We start from the raw sequence: 18,602 nt of genomic DNA, 5'->3' as shown, positions 1-18,602 counted from the left end.
GCCTATCTTAGTTACGTGGAACTTCTACAAGCTGTAAAATTTTTAGACACAAAAATAAACAAATAAAATAAAAATGCTTTCGTCGTTAACTGTACCGGATTTTCCATTAATTAATAACAGGAAATCAGAAGTAAAATTTTTCAGTAATAGTGACAGTTAAAACATCATGTTTCCATAATGTTTTGTCTACTGAGTAATTTATTTTAAGCTGAAACAAAAATATTGTTATTTCTGTTTGTGTAAAATATATAAATATATATATAATGTCTAATTAAATATAACTTAGACGTGAGAAACAAATCTTTCAAAGCAAACAACGAATTTTAACGACATTTTTAAATTTGTTTTTCTTCGGTGTTTAACAAATACTCTAAAACGGTCTGTTTGTGTTCTTGACATTTATCATTGGTAGATTATGCAAGTAAAGCCAAAATAAAAGCTGCTTTAGAGAATGAAAGTGGTAGCGGAAAAACACCCAGAGGCCTTTTAATAATGTGTAGGTGCTAACCTTCTTGTGCATGTGGTACAAGAAATTCCGGTACTGACGAGGTTTGCACACGACACTCAACCAAGATGTTCAGTAATGTATATACATATATATATATAAACATACACACAGAAAAAGAAAGTTGGACACTTGTTAAACTTCAGACGCTCTTTCAATAGGATAGGAAAAATCTGTGTTGGAACAGAGTTACAAAAGTTTGAAACTTATCACTTATTCTTGTTATATTTCAACGATCAGTGTTAACAATGCCGAATTGTCCTAAATGTCAGAAACCCGTTTATTTTGGTGAGTAACGTAGTTATATGATTATATAAAGACGCCATAACTGACGGTTAATATATATTAGATAAAAGTTAAGTGGTGTAGGATTATGTAGGACAATTGCTGCAATGTCTAACATATGAGCACTGAAGGACTTATAAAAAATAATGCCAGTTTTATGTAAAAGAATAGAAAAGTATTAAAAAAGAAAGGACAAAGGTTATTTTATAAAATAAAAGTTGTGTTTTATGTCTGCGACGAGTTATTTTATAATAAATTACAACTAGATAATTGAACTAAAAACGTTCTTTTGAGTTTAATCTAACGATCATTTCGATAGTTTTTGAGATCTCAACAGAATTACAAGATATTAGTTGATATATTTCTTTTTCTGTTTGTTTTTATTTTGAGAGTAATTATAAATAAACTACAGGGAACACGGGAAGCCATATCTTATTTTCTATTTTAAATTTCGTGTTTAAAATTGGGCCCTAAAGATATCTCTGAATTGTTACTTTTTTACAGATTTTACATATCTGATTAATACTAATCTGTAAAAAAACACAACTACGAAAATCACACTAACAGCTTCGTATAGGCAATAAAAACAATTTATTGACACTACACCACTCAGTGTTTCATCTCCAAATGGGGCTTGGTGGGTCTGTGAGGCTACCGCACCAGACTGTAAATCTGGAGGTTCGTTGTTAATGTCTCGTTACTATAAAATCAAGATCTATACTCTGAAGCTATAGATGCATTATAAAGGTAACATTAAAATCCAACTATCTGATTACAGTAGTCAAGAGTTGGCGGTGAATTCGGTTAACCAGCTTTCTTCCCCCTAGGCTATTAGTTAAAATTAGCGACAAATAGTTCAGACAGCTTTTGTACAAAGTTTTGCGAATATTCTAAACAGCCAAACATCCTTAAACAATATATCTTCAAGTACAAACAAAATAATGTATTGCAACCGTTAATTACAAATATTTCTTAATGCCTTAGTAGGTGAAACAGTTTCATTAGTATGAGTAAAGCTGGAAGCCTGGACATTGATGGACGGATGGTCACAGGTTCGAATTACCGTCCAACCAAACATGCTCTCCTTTCAGTCGTGGGGACATTATAATATTAAGACCACTCCCTCTATCCCATGGTACTAGGTGGTAATGACTAGCTGCCTTCCCTTTCACTGCTAAATTACGAACAGCTAGCGCAAATAGCCCTTGTGTAGCTTCGCGTAAAATTCAAAACAAACAAAACAAATAAATGATTAACTCGTTTTTCTGATAAGTAATATCCTTAAAACTTTTCTCTTGGGCTAAGAATAAAGATAGGGAGGGGTCTGACGAACTCGTTCTCATTGGCAATTGATTTAGGTACAAAACAAATAGTTTAACCCAATGAGTCAGTTTTGTCAATAAAACTAGATGAAAGCGTTTTCTCCCTACATAATAATAATAAATTTATATAATAGAAATAAATTTTTATTATCATCATGTGAAAATTAATGGTCGTTTTCTTTCTACTTCACTGCCGAAATACTCAAATCCCTCTCGCATGCACTACAAGTTCAGAATACCATTTAGATACTATGTACAGATTGAGTTGTAGCAAGCTAGATATATAAAATATTAAGAGGATTAAACGCTAGAACTTGGTATATTGTTAAAGTGTATTGGTAACACTACTGTTATGTAGAAATAAAAAAATATATCCCGAGCAAACCCACTTTGATTTTGTTATTGTTTTAAAATTTATTGTTTACTTAAATGAAAATATTTCTCACAAATAAGTTTCCTTTCTCTAAATGCTTAGGAACGTAACAAAAAGTTGGATCATGTATTTTCTAAGTAAGTCACAACATACCATTTCAGATATTTTAATGATACGCCTTTAAATCATACTGTAAAGGTTCTTTCTTGATGTTATTTATTGTTATTATTTACTGCATTGAATTGTGCCTACTTTCAAGTTGCACGTGACTCTCGAAATTAATATATAGACAGAGGGATAAAAACAGTTATGTTTAAGTCACCAAGAAGATCGTACTTTAACGAGAATAATTTCTTTTCAAAATAGCTCTTCACTTCTGGTTTAGATAAATAAAGCAAACTATCCGTATTCGTGTTTATATTCATTAGGGGAAGGGTGGGCAAAGTTGGCCGCCTAACTTGATTTAGTAATAAAATGATTTATGAATAGATATTCACCTCGTTCTTTTACAGTGTGTGATAAGGACAGTTTCTTCCATAAATCACAAGAAATAATTTGCAGCAATCATTATTTTAAAGTAGCCCTTCCTTCGTAACACCGTGAAACATCAAATTCAAATGCTTCAGTTGCTCAACTAGTCGGTATTCTTGGTCATCTGAGAAAACCTTTTAGAAACGACCCAACTGTTTCTGCCCAATGCTGGTCTTGAGATGTCTTTGAAGCGTCGCACGTGGAATTCTATATCCCGAACGGGCCTGAGCCATGGCTTGTCTAAGGTTTTCCAGCGACCATGAACTCTGCACGGTTTTTTCGTGTGCTTTGAGACCGTCGACAAGTAGAAAAATAAGTAGAAAAACGATAAATAAATAAATAAAAATAATTGCTGATAAAATTATTATTGTTGTTGTTGCTGCTATTGCTACTGTTGTCAAACATTGGTAATTTATTCAGCTGGGCCTATTTATTAATTTAACACAAAGAATCACAACAAATGTACTACGTTGTTTTATGGTGATTTAGCATTATTAGCAATGCAGACAATTCAGTGGGCAAAGTGAGATGATGGTCGTTGGCATAATAGGGGTCATGTCTAAAGAAAATCGTCGTCTGGTGCACCTTTTATCTAAAATATATAAAACTTTTGTTCTGTATGAGAAGCCAACTAGACATTCTTTGGATTGAGTACAATATGGAAGTCGTAAAGTAGTGTAGAAACAAGGCATCACATGATGTTTACTGAGGGATTTTGGTGAAAATGGTACAATTTCTTTCCGTGTTGCTCAGAGGCGCAAAGACTCGGGAAAAGGAAGTTCTAAAATTTTATGACATCATAATACGCAATGTGAAAAACGCGCTTGTGATTAGCTAAAATGTTTTATTATGTTATTAGGCCACGTGACTCACTCTTCTCACTGGCCCGCTTTGCCCTCCCTTCCCCTACATCTTACATTATTATGCTCTTGCAACGTGTTCATCTCAACCGAGCCTTTTTTTTTCAGGATGTATTAAACAAACTATTCACGTTTTACATGCTTTACCCAATTATTCAAGAAGTGTTAACCTTATTAAAATTGTGAGCTTAATCCTCTTTCTATAATACCATATCGTTATTCTTAAGAATACACTTTGTCATCTTTTAGGTAAATTAACTAACTTGTACGACACAAAATCAAAATTTTCACGTGCGTATTAGAGATAATGTCTAAAAACAGTGGATTTTACTATTTATATTGTAATACGTTTGTTTTGTTTTTGTTGTTGTTACATATCGCAACAAAGAATAAATACAACAGTGAAGAGACTGCTCTATGAAGTGCTAATGAATTATATTTTAAATGTAACAAAAATGCATACGTAACTTGACACAAGATTTATTGTATATTTATTAATTTATAAGTTCGAAACCTGTGGCAGAAACATGTATGACTTAATCTGATCAAAATTTCAAGAACTGAGCGTTAGGTCTTCCAGTGGATCAGTGGTAATTTTACGGACATGCAACAATAAAATAATTCTCCATGGTGAATAGAGAGAAGCTAATCAGCCTTTTGTATATCTTTGTGTTAAAACAAACCTTCAGAGTTGAATAATGATCATTTTATTGTTTTAGAAATTGAGCAAAGTTGTTTATTAAAGGAATGTTGATCTGTTTGTGACCTTATTATTTATTGATATTCAGGTACAGTTCATATTTAAGTTTAGTTATTGATGAAGTAATATTACTATTTAAGCTGAACGGGTGTCATCCCTCGGAAGAGATTGGCACCGACCTTGTCTGAGATGTGAAAAGTGCAACAAGACATTAACACCAGGATCTCATGCTGAGGTGGGATTGTCTAATACATTTCTTCTTCTTGTTAATAAATCAAGAGCATCTTCTTTGTTTGAAACAGAAAATCAGTAATCATAAACCATTCAGGATTGCTAGGAATAAAATTATTGCTTTATATATTTGTCAAATTACTCAGTTTATTTAGGAAACAGAACATTTTTGAAGGAAATATTTAAACATTTCCCTTAAAAGATAATAGCTTTAAAGCACCAAAGACAAACCAACATATGTTCTGTGATTCGTATATTATTCTTAGTAGATGTTCTAATGTATATTGTATTAATTTTGTCTCTATTTAGTTCTACATTTAAAGTATAGGCAATTTGGTTTTATTCAAGTAGCTAAGACAATAATTGTGCCGGACAATTTTGCAGCTACTACGTCGCAGTTCCTTTTTTACTGATTTTGTTGCTTAACAGGATACTTTAGCCTGTAATGGGCACACCCTTTAAAGGAGAAAACAGTGCATGATGTCATGTTTATAAACAGCTCAGAACGTTTGAACATGTTCTTTTAATGAATATACGTCTATAGTATTTCCGAGTTGGTCAAGGATTTCTCTAATATGTGACTAGTTTGGAAGCTAGCATCATCTCTTAATAAATTATAATACTAACTAAATAATTTCACATCGTACAAGCACAATAACACCATGTATTACACTATGTAACACAAATTTTGTTCCTGGATAGTATGTATTTCTTAATTGCTCATGTTGTATAAGTACAGAAAATGGTAATTATTCCTTTAAAACTTTGCTTTTATGACCTGAATAATGAAATTTAGAAATTAACCTATTTTCTGTGTAAAAATTGGCAAATTTACAAATTTTCATTCACATAAGGTCTGAATAAAACAACATATGAATCAAGATTTACATGTATTTATACTAAAGCTATGCAGAAATGTTTAGAAGTGAGTATTTTTTCGAGATTTGCGACTATAATGTAAATCACTTTCACGTATCAGCCTCCAAATATAGTCTCCCATCATGTTTTCGTTACAAGCTTCTTTGTAGCGGCGTTCGAAGTCCAGTATATCTTGGTGGAAGCGCTCGTCTTGCTCCTCTGAGAATGCTCCCATGTTCTCCTTGAATTTGTCAAGATGAGCTTTAAGGATATGAACTTTCAAGGACATCCTGCAGCCCATTTTGCCGTAGTTCTTAACCAGAGCATCAACCAGTTCCACATAATTTTCGGCTCAAGAAGTCCCAAATCACTGCGACAAAGCTGCCTCAAGCTTTTTTTTCCTTCCTACTGAGCTTCTTGGGGAATTCTGTGCACTCCAGGATCTTCTTTATTTGTGCTCCAACGAAGACACAAGCTTTGATCTTTGCCTCACACAGCTTAGGGAAGAAGTCTCGAAGGTACTTGAAGGCTGGAGACTTCTTATCAAAAGCTGTGACAAATTGTTTCATAAGACCCAATTTTATGTGAAATGATGGGAACAACACCTACTGGCTCACACATGACATTGTGCTCCCCCCTCCCACACACAGAGAACTCGGTCCGTTGTGGCCAGTGCTTCCTGTTGTAGTGCGCTGCGATGTCCCTGCTGTTCCAAGGGCAAAAATAATAGGGAGACTTGGTAAAGCCTCCTTGGAAACCCATCAGGAATGCCACCATTTTGAAGTTTCCGATAACCTCCCAGCCATACTCATCATACTTCGAAGCTTCTAGCAAGGTCTTGATGCTGTTGTGTTCCTCTTTGAGGTACACCGAATGAGCAAGGAAACGAAACAGACGGGTACTTATTCCCGTTACGGAGCAGCACAGCTTTGAGGCTTCTACAACATTCTAGAAAGTTATTGAAAATTATTGTAAGTTCGAGAAAATTCTCTATTAGCTACTCAACACTGAATCTACCTAGAATGTTCTGAAAAATGGGTAAATTTGAAAATTTCATTACTCAGGTCACAAAAGCAAAGTTTGAAAAGAAAAATCGGTCTTTTCCATCTAATTTAGGCATAAGCAATTGGAAAATAACACTTTCTGCCCAGAAACAAGAAAAAGTAAAAATGCTGTTACATAGTGTAATCATATTATATAGAAATTTAGATTAAATTCTAATGTCTTAGCAGGTAACTTTTTTTTTATTTTACTTTCAGTATCCCTAAGCAAAAACTGCCTTTACAAGGAATTGAAACTATGTAGCATTTCTAGTATTCGCTTCAGAAAAGTAGCCCAATACGCTAATTGTAATAATAAGCACAAGCGATACTTGATATTGCTAACAATTACACGTTTTACCTGTCAGGAGTATAATCAAAATTATATTTATATCTTACAATGTACAAGCAACAAAATAAACAAAAAACGTGAGTGTATATTAAATAAAAAAATTCAAATACATAATCGCTAGAGAAAAAAGATAAAGTGTTGTATAAACTAGGAAAAAAAAAGTTACAAGTTAGAAGACTTTGTAAGATATCCACACCAGGCACTTCGTTTGTTTGTGGGAGAAATGGGGCTAAATTGCATGTGCTTCATTCTCCAGTAGTTACGAGAGAGAAGCTGTCAAGCTTTTGAAAGTGAATAAAGTAAGGGGCTTAGAAAAACTTTGATGAAAACTCAAAAACTCAAAATTTTGCTGTTATCAAAAGCAGAAAAGCTGGAAAACGTTCCGTTTTTTTTAGTATCGATGAAACTTTCAGTGTCGTTTTCAGTTACTCTGTTTAACACAAGAGTATTTGCAGAAAAATGTTATACCCATATTACGTGCATTGAGCTTGTCAAAACATTCACCTAAACAAATAACGCACTGTTATAGCCATCAGTGGCAACTGTCTCATACTTCTTTTGATAGCTTTGAAACACATCAAAACGTGGATCCAAGATACTTGAGTAAATGAACGAATCACACGAATATATTCACTTCTGTTACTTTTTGTTATGTATGACTAAACGAGTATAAACTTTTACTGATGTGCTGAAAACTTATAATGTTTGCTTTTATTCATTGCTTAGCACGATGGAAAGCCGTACTGTAACAACCCATGCTACAGCGCCCTTTTTGGACCTGGTGGTACGTATGAACATGAATGACCTGATAACTTTTGTTTGAAAATATCGTTATAAGTTTGGTTTAGTTTGTTTTGAATTTCACGCAAAGCTACGCGAGGGTTATCTGCGCTAGTCGTCTCTAATTTAGTAATGTAAGACTGGATGGAAGGCAGCTAGTTATCACCGCCCACCGCCAACTCTTGGGCTATTCTTTTGCCAACGAATAGTAGGATTAACTGAAACATTATAACGCTCCCGCGACTCTCGGATTACGATTATGATCAGTGCATCGGGTTGTTATTTACACTTATTTGTTTTAATTAATGCCAAGCGTAAGCAACATTGATATATAAGTTTTTGTTATCATTTCCGTTTATAAAGTCTTATAGAAGGTGTTTACAAGTATTTTAATAATAGCTAAATATAAACAATTTTCATGTAATTCATTGCAGTGTAATATACCCGTTTTTTTTAGAAGTACAAAATCTTGATTTTATACAACAAGTATCCATTTCTATTTGCAACAAAGACAGTACACTCGATAAACAAACAAAGGATATTTGTTGAATCTCATTTTCATGCATGACTTTAACAAGTTCAAGTCGCAAGTCACTCACTTTCACAAATAGATGACCTTCAAGTTTTCCAAAGTGAACTGCGCTAGAAAAACGAACATGCGCAAAATAAAGCTCCATTGTGAAGGAACGTGCATGTATGCCCAGACTTGAACAGTGTAAATAACACAATATGTTTATGTTATCAAAAATGAAGAGTGTTCGCTTTTATGAGCATAACTCTCCTAGTATAGAAGAATGAATTAATAAAATTTATAGGTTAAACAATAACCAATGTAATAATAAATTCATTCAAAATAAATTTAGGTTATAGTTACTAGATATTATTTCGTATGCATTGATAATTAAATTACGTCTAAATGTACTTTGCAGTTACAGAGCTGCTTAGTTTACAGACATTCTGACTCTGCAAGAACCCTCAGAGAGAGGAACATAGTTCAGTCAGACACATTTTAAATGTTGCACAATAAGACTGATCCTAAAGAACACTTTTTTAGCTAGTTACATACTCAGGAATTCTACTCTCCGTACATAAAGTTGGGAGGAAGGAAAAACATAGACAAAAATCATTTTTTCCATAGACACCCAGAATAAGAACTAGAACGTTATTTATAGTTTCCCAGAGACTTTAAAGGGAAAAGTAAAGTTTGGAATTAAAGGTAGGTTAAATTAACTTAATGAAGCCATCGTCATTAGAATCTTGTCGTTTATTTGTGTTTAGAAATATTTCGTCAAGAGGAAACACACGTAAAGAAAAATATTAATTTATGACTATACACAAAATACACACTGAACGTTATCACAAATAATCAACTTATCAAAGAATTTTACACCTTAAGTGTTTATTAGTTTTAGTCGCTACATTAATTTATTAACTCAAGAAAAAGTACTTTCTAAGAAATCGATTAATGATACGAGGTCTGTTCAAAAAATACGCGGACTGACGTCATAAAACAAAATGTACTTTATTTAGAAGTTACAGGTCTGGGACCCCTTCAAAGTACTCTCCTCCCCAACGCACACACTTATCCCAACGGTGTTTCCACTTATTGAAATAGTCCTGGTACGCTTCTTTTGTAATGTCCTCCAGCTCCTTCGTCGCATTTCTCTTAATCTCGGGAATCGTCTCAAATCTTCTTCCTTTCAAGGATCTTTTGAGTTTGGGGAACAAGAAAAAATCGCAAGAAGCAAGGTCAGGTGAGTAGGGTGGGTGGGGAAGAACAGTGATCGAGTGTTTGGCCAAAAACTCACGAGTTCTGAGGGCTGAATTTCGCAGTATCTTCAATTCTTCGGTCAAAATCTCGTAACAAGATCCAACTGATATCCCACACTCTTCAGCAAGCTCCCTGACAGTCAGACGTCGATTTGCCCGCACCAGGGTGTTGATTTTGTCGACGTGTGGGTCGTCAGTTGACGTGGAAGGACGTCCAGGACGCTCATCATCTTCAATGGACTGTCGACCATCCTTAAAACGTCATGCCACTTGAAACATGCCGTACGCTTCATAGCAACATCACCGTAAGCCGTGTTAAGCATAGCAAAAGTTTCAGTCGCAGATTTTCCAAGTTTAACACAAAATTTCACAGCAAGTCGTTGCTCCTTCAGGTCATTCATTCTGAAATCCGCCAAACGAAAAAATCGCACTTCACTTAAAACCGCGTAGCTAATACACAAATGAAGATATCTGCAATCGGGAAATTGCGTCGTAATCAGCTGATCTGTGCATACCTAGCCACACCAAGCGGATTCCCCTGGAACCAACTGGAGCCGCGCAATTCAAACAGTCCGCGTACTTTTTGAACAGCCCTCGTATAGTGAATGCCTTCCAGGGACATAGTGGCATATCTATATAAATTTAGCGAATTGTAATACTTTTGCTTCATTCCCACGCCCATCTTACCTGCAACATCCGGGAATGTTTCACGAATCTTTTACGTGCTCAGTTTACTAGAACATTTAAGTTCCTCCATTGAGCATAAAAAGGGTAAAGTAAGACGCTTCTCTCTCAATTGCTTCCCACTCACTCAGTTGGCCACTTTTTCCGTCTCGATCTGCGCACAATAAAAACAAAGTCCGTTGTTCTTTTTTCCTGCATCATACCCACGATTTAATCAAATTCTGCAAAACCTTGTTTTTAAAATATTTTTAACTCTAGTTTTGTAAACATAATTTTTTATATTTTAAAAAAAAAAAATTTAAAATACTGCCTGCTCCTAGTTTAACTAAAGTAAGAGGGTGAAGAAAATATCCCAAACAGTTTCTAATACATTTCATAAAAATATATTACAGCTTCACGAAGGAAAACATCCCACATAAGGTACAGGTAGCTTACTACCATTATTTTGAGTGTAAAATTGGTGACCAAGAGAAACACTGGGCTCTAAATGTATGTTGTACAGTTTGTACATTTGACTTGAGACAGTAGCTGAATAAGAAGGGAGCAAGTATGCCATTTCTAGTTCCCATGATATAGCATGAACCCAAAGATAATAGAACTGGCTGTTATTTTTGCATGACTAATGTTTTTGTATATTCAGGCAAAATCAAACACCGCATTAAATATCCAGATATTGCATCTGCAATGATACCAGTACCTCAGGATAGTTTTACAGTGCCAGATCCACCAAAGAATTGGATAACAGAAGAGTTATCCTGTGAAGAAGACAACAAATGTTTGTCATCTAGTAATTATATTCCTGTGATACCTGAACATGAATTGCCTCATCTGGTCACACAAGAAGAGCTAAGTGATCTGATTCATGACATGTCTCTGTCAAAGGATCTTGAGTAACGTATTTTCTCTAGTTTACAGCAGTGGAATTTATTAGCTTCAGGAACAAATGTTTCAGTTTGCCAAAGTCGCCATGAAAGTTTTGCTTCTTATTACAGCATATGACATATTTTATGTTTCTGTACAAATGTTGATATAATAACGGTAGAATTAGGCACTAAACATTATTCTTAAGAATGAAGATATTTTGTCAGCTTGTATAACGTTAGTCTGAAAACTGTACTCTTGCCCAAGTGAACATTAGACTATTGATTCCTGTTTTTCATGTAGTGAACATGAAATAAACTTATCAAAACATGCAGATTATATTTGAGGTCATGAAATATAATCATCTAGGTGAAACATATGTGATGATCTAAAAGTTATTGCACTTATACTAGGCCTGTAGAATGGGTGTACCAAATATTGTTACTTTTTGCCTGTCTGGAAAAAAAAAAACCAAGATGATAAAAACCGTTTCAGAAAGAAGAAATGTCCACTGAGAGCGACTTACATACCAGAGAAACAGAATATTAAGTATCAACCTTCAATGAATCCTCAAAATGTGTTTCTGCCCCATTTCATATTAAACTGGGATTCATGGAGAATTTTGTAAAAGGAATGAACAAAGATGGTAATGGTTTCAAATGTCTGTCAGACATGTTTCCAAAAAATCAGTGAATTACAGTCACAGATTCGGGAAGTGTTGATGAATGATGATTTTAAAACATTACTCAATCATTCACAACTTGCTGCCTTTCAAACTGGCTGTCTAAAAGTTCTAAGGAAATGACATGCTTGAGATCTACAGGGAAACAAAGCCTAGGATGTCACTAAAGATGCACTTGTTATACTCTCATTTAGACTTTTTTTCAAATGATCTAGTTACAGCGAGAGATGAGCATGGTAAACGCTTCCACCAAGACATTTTTACAATGTAACAGCCATATCAAGAAAAATGGAATCCTGCGATAATGGAAGATTATTGTTGATTCTTACAGCGTGAAAATGAAAACTGAAAGGTGCAAAAAATTAAGCAGATATTTTGAAAGATATAACAATAATAATAATAATACCACGATTGTAGTTTTGAAAATAGCCTGAATGCATTTTCAATGTATAATCTTTTTACACTCGTTGCTTTTCTTTAAGCTGGTGATAATATAATGTATTATTTTTAATATTGTTAAACGCAGTTTTCAATTAATAAATAAGTTATTAAAGAAAAAGATATTTCATGATAAAAATAATATATGAAATCATCTTAAATAAATCGATCATAACTCGAAAACTGTAAGCAATCAGTAATTTTCAACATGATTTTTGGAGAGTTATCATCGTCAAATTACCCAGAAACTGTAGCAGAAGATAAATGTTGCCCGATATTATCAAGATGCTATCAATTTTTAAGAGATAAATTATTTTATTAACCACAATAACTGGGGAATTAATAGTTGAGTTTAATTATTATTGTCGTTCTTAAAGCCAGAATTTTATTTATTATATACTTGACGATACTATTAATTTAAGACCATATTTGATTGTGATAACAACATACTGTTGGAGAATTATTCAAAGAGTTCTAGTTAATTAATACCATTAGCACCATTTGGTTAGCTTGAGAATTGTTTGGTTATTTTTTATACTTTTATGAAAACTTCGAAAAAGTTCATCCAAATGAATCCCATATTTTAAAACAGCTGGATTAACCCTTCGTTATTTTTAAAAATGACGGAATAAACATTTCCCACTTTTTCAATTTTCGAAGCTGATGGATCAAGCTTTTTAAAATAAATATTATTTCATATATTAAGTGACAATTTTAGTATAAAGTCACTATGCGTTTCAGTAAAGAAGCTGTTAAATTTATTCCAACTTAGTTTGAGTATGCAATAATTAAAATTATCCTAAGATAATATTATTTGATGAGTCCCTAAAGGACTTAAAAACACGCTGAAGAGAAATAATGAAATTTAATTTAAACAATTTTTTTACTTCCTGAAACCAGGAAGGGTGCCAGTTTCTTTCTGGTAAGGGGGCTAATGTGGGTTAGAAATGTAACTGAATGAAGGTACGTTCTACGTCTTTCGATCAAATATACTGTAGTGTTTCAGCAAATGAAACAACTGAAACTTTTTGTTCTAATTACTATTTCGGCTAAACGATATAAATGATACAGATACCAAATGAAAAGGTATAAACAGTGGTATCAAAATATTACTATCGGAAAAGTAAAAATTAAACAAACTACAAAGAATGTTTAAGAAAACTTCATTGGTAAGGCAGGATGAATTTTAAATTCATAATTTTGTTCATGACACAAAGACGCACTTTAGTATTAACTCATGCAATTTTAGCCGAACATTAGACCCACGTAAATCGTATGCATTATGGCAAAATGATGTCGCTAATTATTACGTTTATCCATAAGCGCTGGGTGATTTATTTATATTGAATTATTGTTTCGACTTCCTATTCAAGTAAAATCTTTAAATTAAATGACTGTGTTATTTAAAGTTATGAGTTTATTTAATTATTAAAGTATTATTATGATTTGACTGCATATGTGGTTTGTTTTTAATGATTGCTAACGATAGACCCGTTACGCTTGCCACACGAAGCCAGTCTAGCATTTTGGTATAAATAAAAGAAAAGAATTATTACTGAAAAGTTTTGGTTGTTTTGATTAGACGAAATGATGATGTTTGACACTATTTTAGAGATCTAGGTCGCTGGACCTAAACGTCCTAAGCCGAGACCATAAGAGCCAACATGGAGAAGATAACTTAAAAATGTAAAGTAAAACGAGATACCAGTGAAGCATGCTTGAAATGTTATAAATGTAGATGTGAATGTGATGGTTGATGTGTATTGAGTAATCTAAACAATGGGTCCAGGTCGGATGAGGAAAGGACTTTTTCAAAGATATCCCAATCGAACACCAGATGAATCAGGGATTCGTCAATTGATTACTGCATTCACAGAGAAATATAAATAAATGAACATAATATTATTGTAATCTTCGAAAAGGGAATTAAAATTACACAAAATAAATCATTAGTTTAATATGTTGTGAAACTAACCGCACAGTAAAGTCCAAAGATGCATTATAGAAATTTAAACAGATACACGATGCATAAGATGATTCCCAAGCGATTCTCAAATATAAAATGTCATTTCTAAAATGAAGATTAAATATAAAAAAAGGGTATAGAGTTCAGTATGGTACCACTGAAGTATAGTCCATGTGGATTTCATGTAAATTGCCGTAAGGGTAAGCATGTTTGGTGTGACGGGGATTTGAACCAGCGCCCATCGTATTATGAGTCGAGTCCTTCAACCACCTGGCCATGACGGGTCTTTTGCGGAATGACCCCACCTGTTAACCATCGTTAGCACAATACTAAAAGATGCTGGGCCGACTCGTGTGGCAGGTGTTAAAATCTAAATAAAATCAGGAAAAATGTTATTATTAGGATAAAATAAATTTGACCAGCAGAGTAATTTTGTGCCAAAGAAGTAAATTATTTAAATGTTGTTTACAAGGCTTATCTACTAAAACTGTTTGAAAGGGTGAAAACGCTATTCTATAATGTGGAAACTCATTGTAGGAAGAATAATCCTTTTTCAAAAGTAGAATCAACCACTTTGTGCATGGGACACAGTTTTAAAGAGGATCTTTCCACTTTGAAAATGAAAGTATCTTACAGAGGGTGTTCTTCAGTGGGATGATAATAAGTTTAAGGATTTGAAACACTGAAATCCAGGGTTCGATTCCTCTCGGTAGACACAACAAATAGCCAAACGTGGCTTTACTCTACCGCAAAGTTTTCCTACTGAGAGATAAATTTAATGTAGGAGAGATACACTTTCAAAATGGAAACATTTCTTTAAAGAATGTTGGAGTTATTGTTTCTGCAGATTGGCTAATTTTATAAATGAATGCGAAACCAGCTAATTTGATTATGTTAGCTAAACGTTTTGGTGTTTCATTGCATCTACTTATCCTGATCATTAGTCTGTGTTTAGGATTTTGTATCCATATTTACTGTACAGAGGTTAAGTACGTTATATTAAAACAATTTTGTAGCCCCAATACTTCGTAACAGCTCGTATAATCATGTCCAGTCATACTCTGTCTAACGACTACCTCTCTTAACAATAGCTTTGCAGCGTTGTTTTTACTGAAAAAAGTTACTTCGTACGGCTCTTATGTTCAAAGAAACAGTACTCACCAATTCTTCTCTTCCATAATTCATGTAGTATGTAAAAGTAACTGTTTCTCAACGCTCATTTTGGCAACCTGATTGCATAGAAATCCATACATCTTGCATCCGTCGATTCGACCAGTATATCTACGTAAGAAATATCATGAATATCCGTTTGATTCTCTGATTGCTTCAGGTATGCGACGGTTGGCCGAAAGGTACAATCAGAAGCCTTATCTTCATAAACTAATACCCTACTAACCATGTTTCCAGACGGAATTTTTTCGTTATTATTTTGTGTATTGTTGCTTGGAGCTTTAATCATTGACCTTTTTTGTTCTTGGATCCTCACCTGTTACAGACGCTGCACTTTGCGTCCCACAGCGGTACGCAACTTACATGTTGTAAGTTCTGGTGTCCTAAGTTGATCCACATTCCTTTGTTTTAGCATGCCATTAAATCCCAGAGATATATTCATCTGAGCTCATATTTTTGATCTGAATATAAGGAAATTTTGCGTGATATAGGACTGGTACATATCCTTCCCAATAGCTATCAGTTTTTTAGTGACAACTCACTACCTACGTAACGCTAAACAATGCCAAAATGTAAATTGTATATATGCTGCCCCACCGCGACATTATATCGGATATAGATTTCACTTAACTTATTCATTTGTATATTCAAAATCGTTTTAATAATAATAAACTCAGCCTTCTGTATTTAGGATAATGATTACTCAGTGTATTAAAGAATGGATTACATTCTACATTACATTTCATGTAAGAAGAGAAAGTGGAACTAAAATAATGTATTTTTAAATTATAACATATGTTGACTTCATTTGTAAAGGATTTGATGCTCTAAGGAACATAATAACCAGGAATATTTTTAAAAACAGAAGGATGGCCCTAAAATAATATATATATTAAGAGTTGTGTGAAATTATGGTTTAAAATGAAATGTGTTGTTTATTACAGTTATTTTTGGTTAATATAATTTGTGTTTCTGTTTCAGGATTCGGACGTGGTGGAGCTGAAAGCTACGTCTACAAATAAACATTCTGTTTCATTATCTATCAATTTTTCTTCAAAACATGAAATCGATTTTTGGAAAACAGAAATTGAGATTTCATTACGAAAATTATAATTTAACTTTTTATGAACACATTTCTTTAATGAAGTGAAATGTAGAAATACTAAACAATTCTCAATTCGTTAGATGTTTCCTTATTTCAACTTAGTACAACCTTACTTTAAAATATAATTGTACGTCACATTTGCAAACGTTTTGTATAAATAAAGATTTATAACTACTAGTTTTCTGACACGTATTAGTAGCTATTTACTACAAAAATGTATATTAATCAGTTTTTACGGCACTTTCCTTAGGGATGTGGAAAAAAATTGATTAAAGTCCCGTAAATATTAAACACAGTCATATTACGGAAAAAATTTCAAAAATATGTCAAAAAACAGTTTTTAATTTTTAATAAAATATCATTCATTATCTTTTATCCTGAATATGCATGGGAGTTTACAGTTCTATTAATTTAACACAGAAAACAATATTGCAAGCAGGAGCTACATATTCAATAAAATATCTTATAAAATTTTAAAACAGTATTTGTATTAGAACTTTCATTCTGATTTATTAATTTAATGCATTTATTTTTTTCAGTTTTTGCACTTTAAGTTTTCCATATCTATTTTCCAAATAATTATTTTTTTTCAAAATTCTCATCTAATAATTTAGCATTATAAAAAGTTTTAATGATATTATACCACAACAGCTTGACTTTTTAATACATTTCCCAAACATTTTTTATCATTACTTGTTCTAGAAAAAGTAAAATTTGCTTTAACTAGACTTAACTTCATTTTCCATAAGGTACAGCAAAGTATCAGGTCGATCAGAGCCAATTGAATCTTCTGAGAACGTTTATTTGTGTGAACTAGTAAGTTACATTATCGGCAAATTGTGACAGTTGAATAGGTTAAACAATTCATATAAATAAAGTAAATAATTTACATATATTTTTTAAAGTAGTGGATTAATAACAACCCATTGAAGTAAACACATTTCAGGGATGAAACTTTCTTATGTGATATTGTTTTCTTATATTTTGATTATTTTTCATTTAAAAGAGCGTTTTATCCATATTGTGTAAAATAAAAGTATATAATATTCAGTAAATAATTTGGACAATAATCCATTATACCAAACAGTTTCTAAATATTTTTATATATATCCAGAAAACCATATGCTGTAAAATACTATTAAATCCATTATAGATACTTTCAATCAATCTGTTAGCTTGCTTATTTATTCTCGAAAAGCACTGATTTGAGTTTATTTAATTACATGTTTATAAATACTTATTCATCCTATCTCCAATTATCATTTTTAGTAATTTACCTATGCACCCTGTTAAAGTTATTGGTTGATAATTTGTTGGGCCTGTTACCCTTTAACCATTTTTGGGGATTATAAAGATAACTAGCTGGTTTTCAGTGTTTAAGAATATAAACTAAAAACAGTAACAGACTAAACAAATCATGCATTTTAAGTAAAATCACTTTGCTACTATTTGTAGCTAAAATTAAGGTAACCTTTTCTTCTCTCTGTGTTTTATTTTTTGTTCCTTTTAAAAGTCTTTTCACTTCCTACAACTTAATTATTGGATTATCGCTTTCAACATCCATAGGAGAACTTATTTAAATGGGAGTCATAATTTTTGTATCAATAAGTTTGTTTTTCAGTTTCGTGCAAAACTACACGAGGGCTATCTGAGTTAGTTGTCCCTAATTTAGCTGTGTAAGACTAGAGGGAAAGTAATTAGTCATTATCAACCACCGTCAACTCTTGGGCTACTCTTTCAACAAAAAAGTGGAATTGTCCGTAACATCATAACGCCCGCATGGCTAAAAAGGCAAACATGTTTGCTGTGATGGAGATTTGAGCCCGCAATCTTCAGAATACAGGGCGAGCGCCCTAAACACTTGTCTATACCGAGCCTTGTATTGATAAGAAACACTACAATATTGTACGGTCTTCATCAATTCGACTATGAACATATTCACTTCAGAAATTGTTTAAAGCAAAGTAATTACTTTTAGTATAAACATGTTTTAGAATATTTCTATACGTTTGAGCTTTATTTTAATCACTACTAGCTTTAACTCCTTTGTGTTTCAAGATAAGTTTCTATTAGTTATATTATCATTTGT

General features: G+C 33.0%; 1 protein-coding gene across 1 annotated transcript; it reads left to right on the top strand.

The window, feature by feature from the left end:
- Window positions 1-546: 546 nt before the first annotated feature.
- Window positions 547-17,680, top strand: LOC143229371 (cysteine-rich protein 1-like). The gene is made up of 4 exons (XM_076461608.1): window positions 547-793; window positions 4,717-4,811; window positions 7,784-7,841; window positions 16,390-17,680. The coding sequence occupies exons 1-4, from the start codon at window positions 754-756 to the stop codon at window positions 16,428-16,430; spliced, it is 234 nt and encodes a 77-aa protein (XP_076317723.1). The 5' UTR covers window positions 547-753; the 3' UTR covers window positions 16,431-17,680.
- Window positions 17,681-18,602: the final 922 nt, after the last annotated feature.

The sequence above is a fragment of the Tachypleus tridentatus genome, chromosome 10, assembly GCF_004210375.1.
Source record: "Tachypleus tridentatus isolate NWPU-2018 chromosome 10, ASM421037v1, whole genome shotgun sequence".
Lineage (NCBI taxonomy): Eukaryota > Metazoa > Arthropoda > Merostomata > Xiphosura > Limulidae > Tachypleus > Tachypleus tridentatus.
Note: the sequence above shows the minus strand (reverse complement) of the source record. Positions and strands in the feature narration are given on the sequence as shown.

Coding starts and splice junctions, on each gene's coding strand:
- LOC143229371 (XM_076461608.1), top strand. CDS start 754: ATGCCGAATTGTCCTAAATGTCAGAAACCCGTTTATTTTG. Junction 4,812..7,783: donor CACCAGGATCTCATGCTGAG/GTGGGATTGTCT, acceptor TTCATTGCTTAG/CACGATGGAAAGCCGTACTG. Junction 7,842..16,389: donor CGCCCTTTTTGGACCTGGTG/GTACGTATGAAC, acceptor TTTCTGTTTCAG/GATTCGGACGTGGTGGAGCT.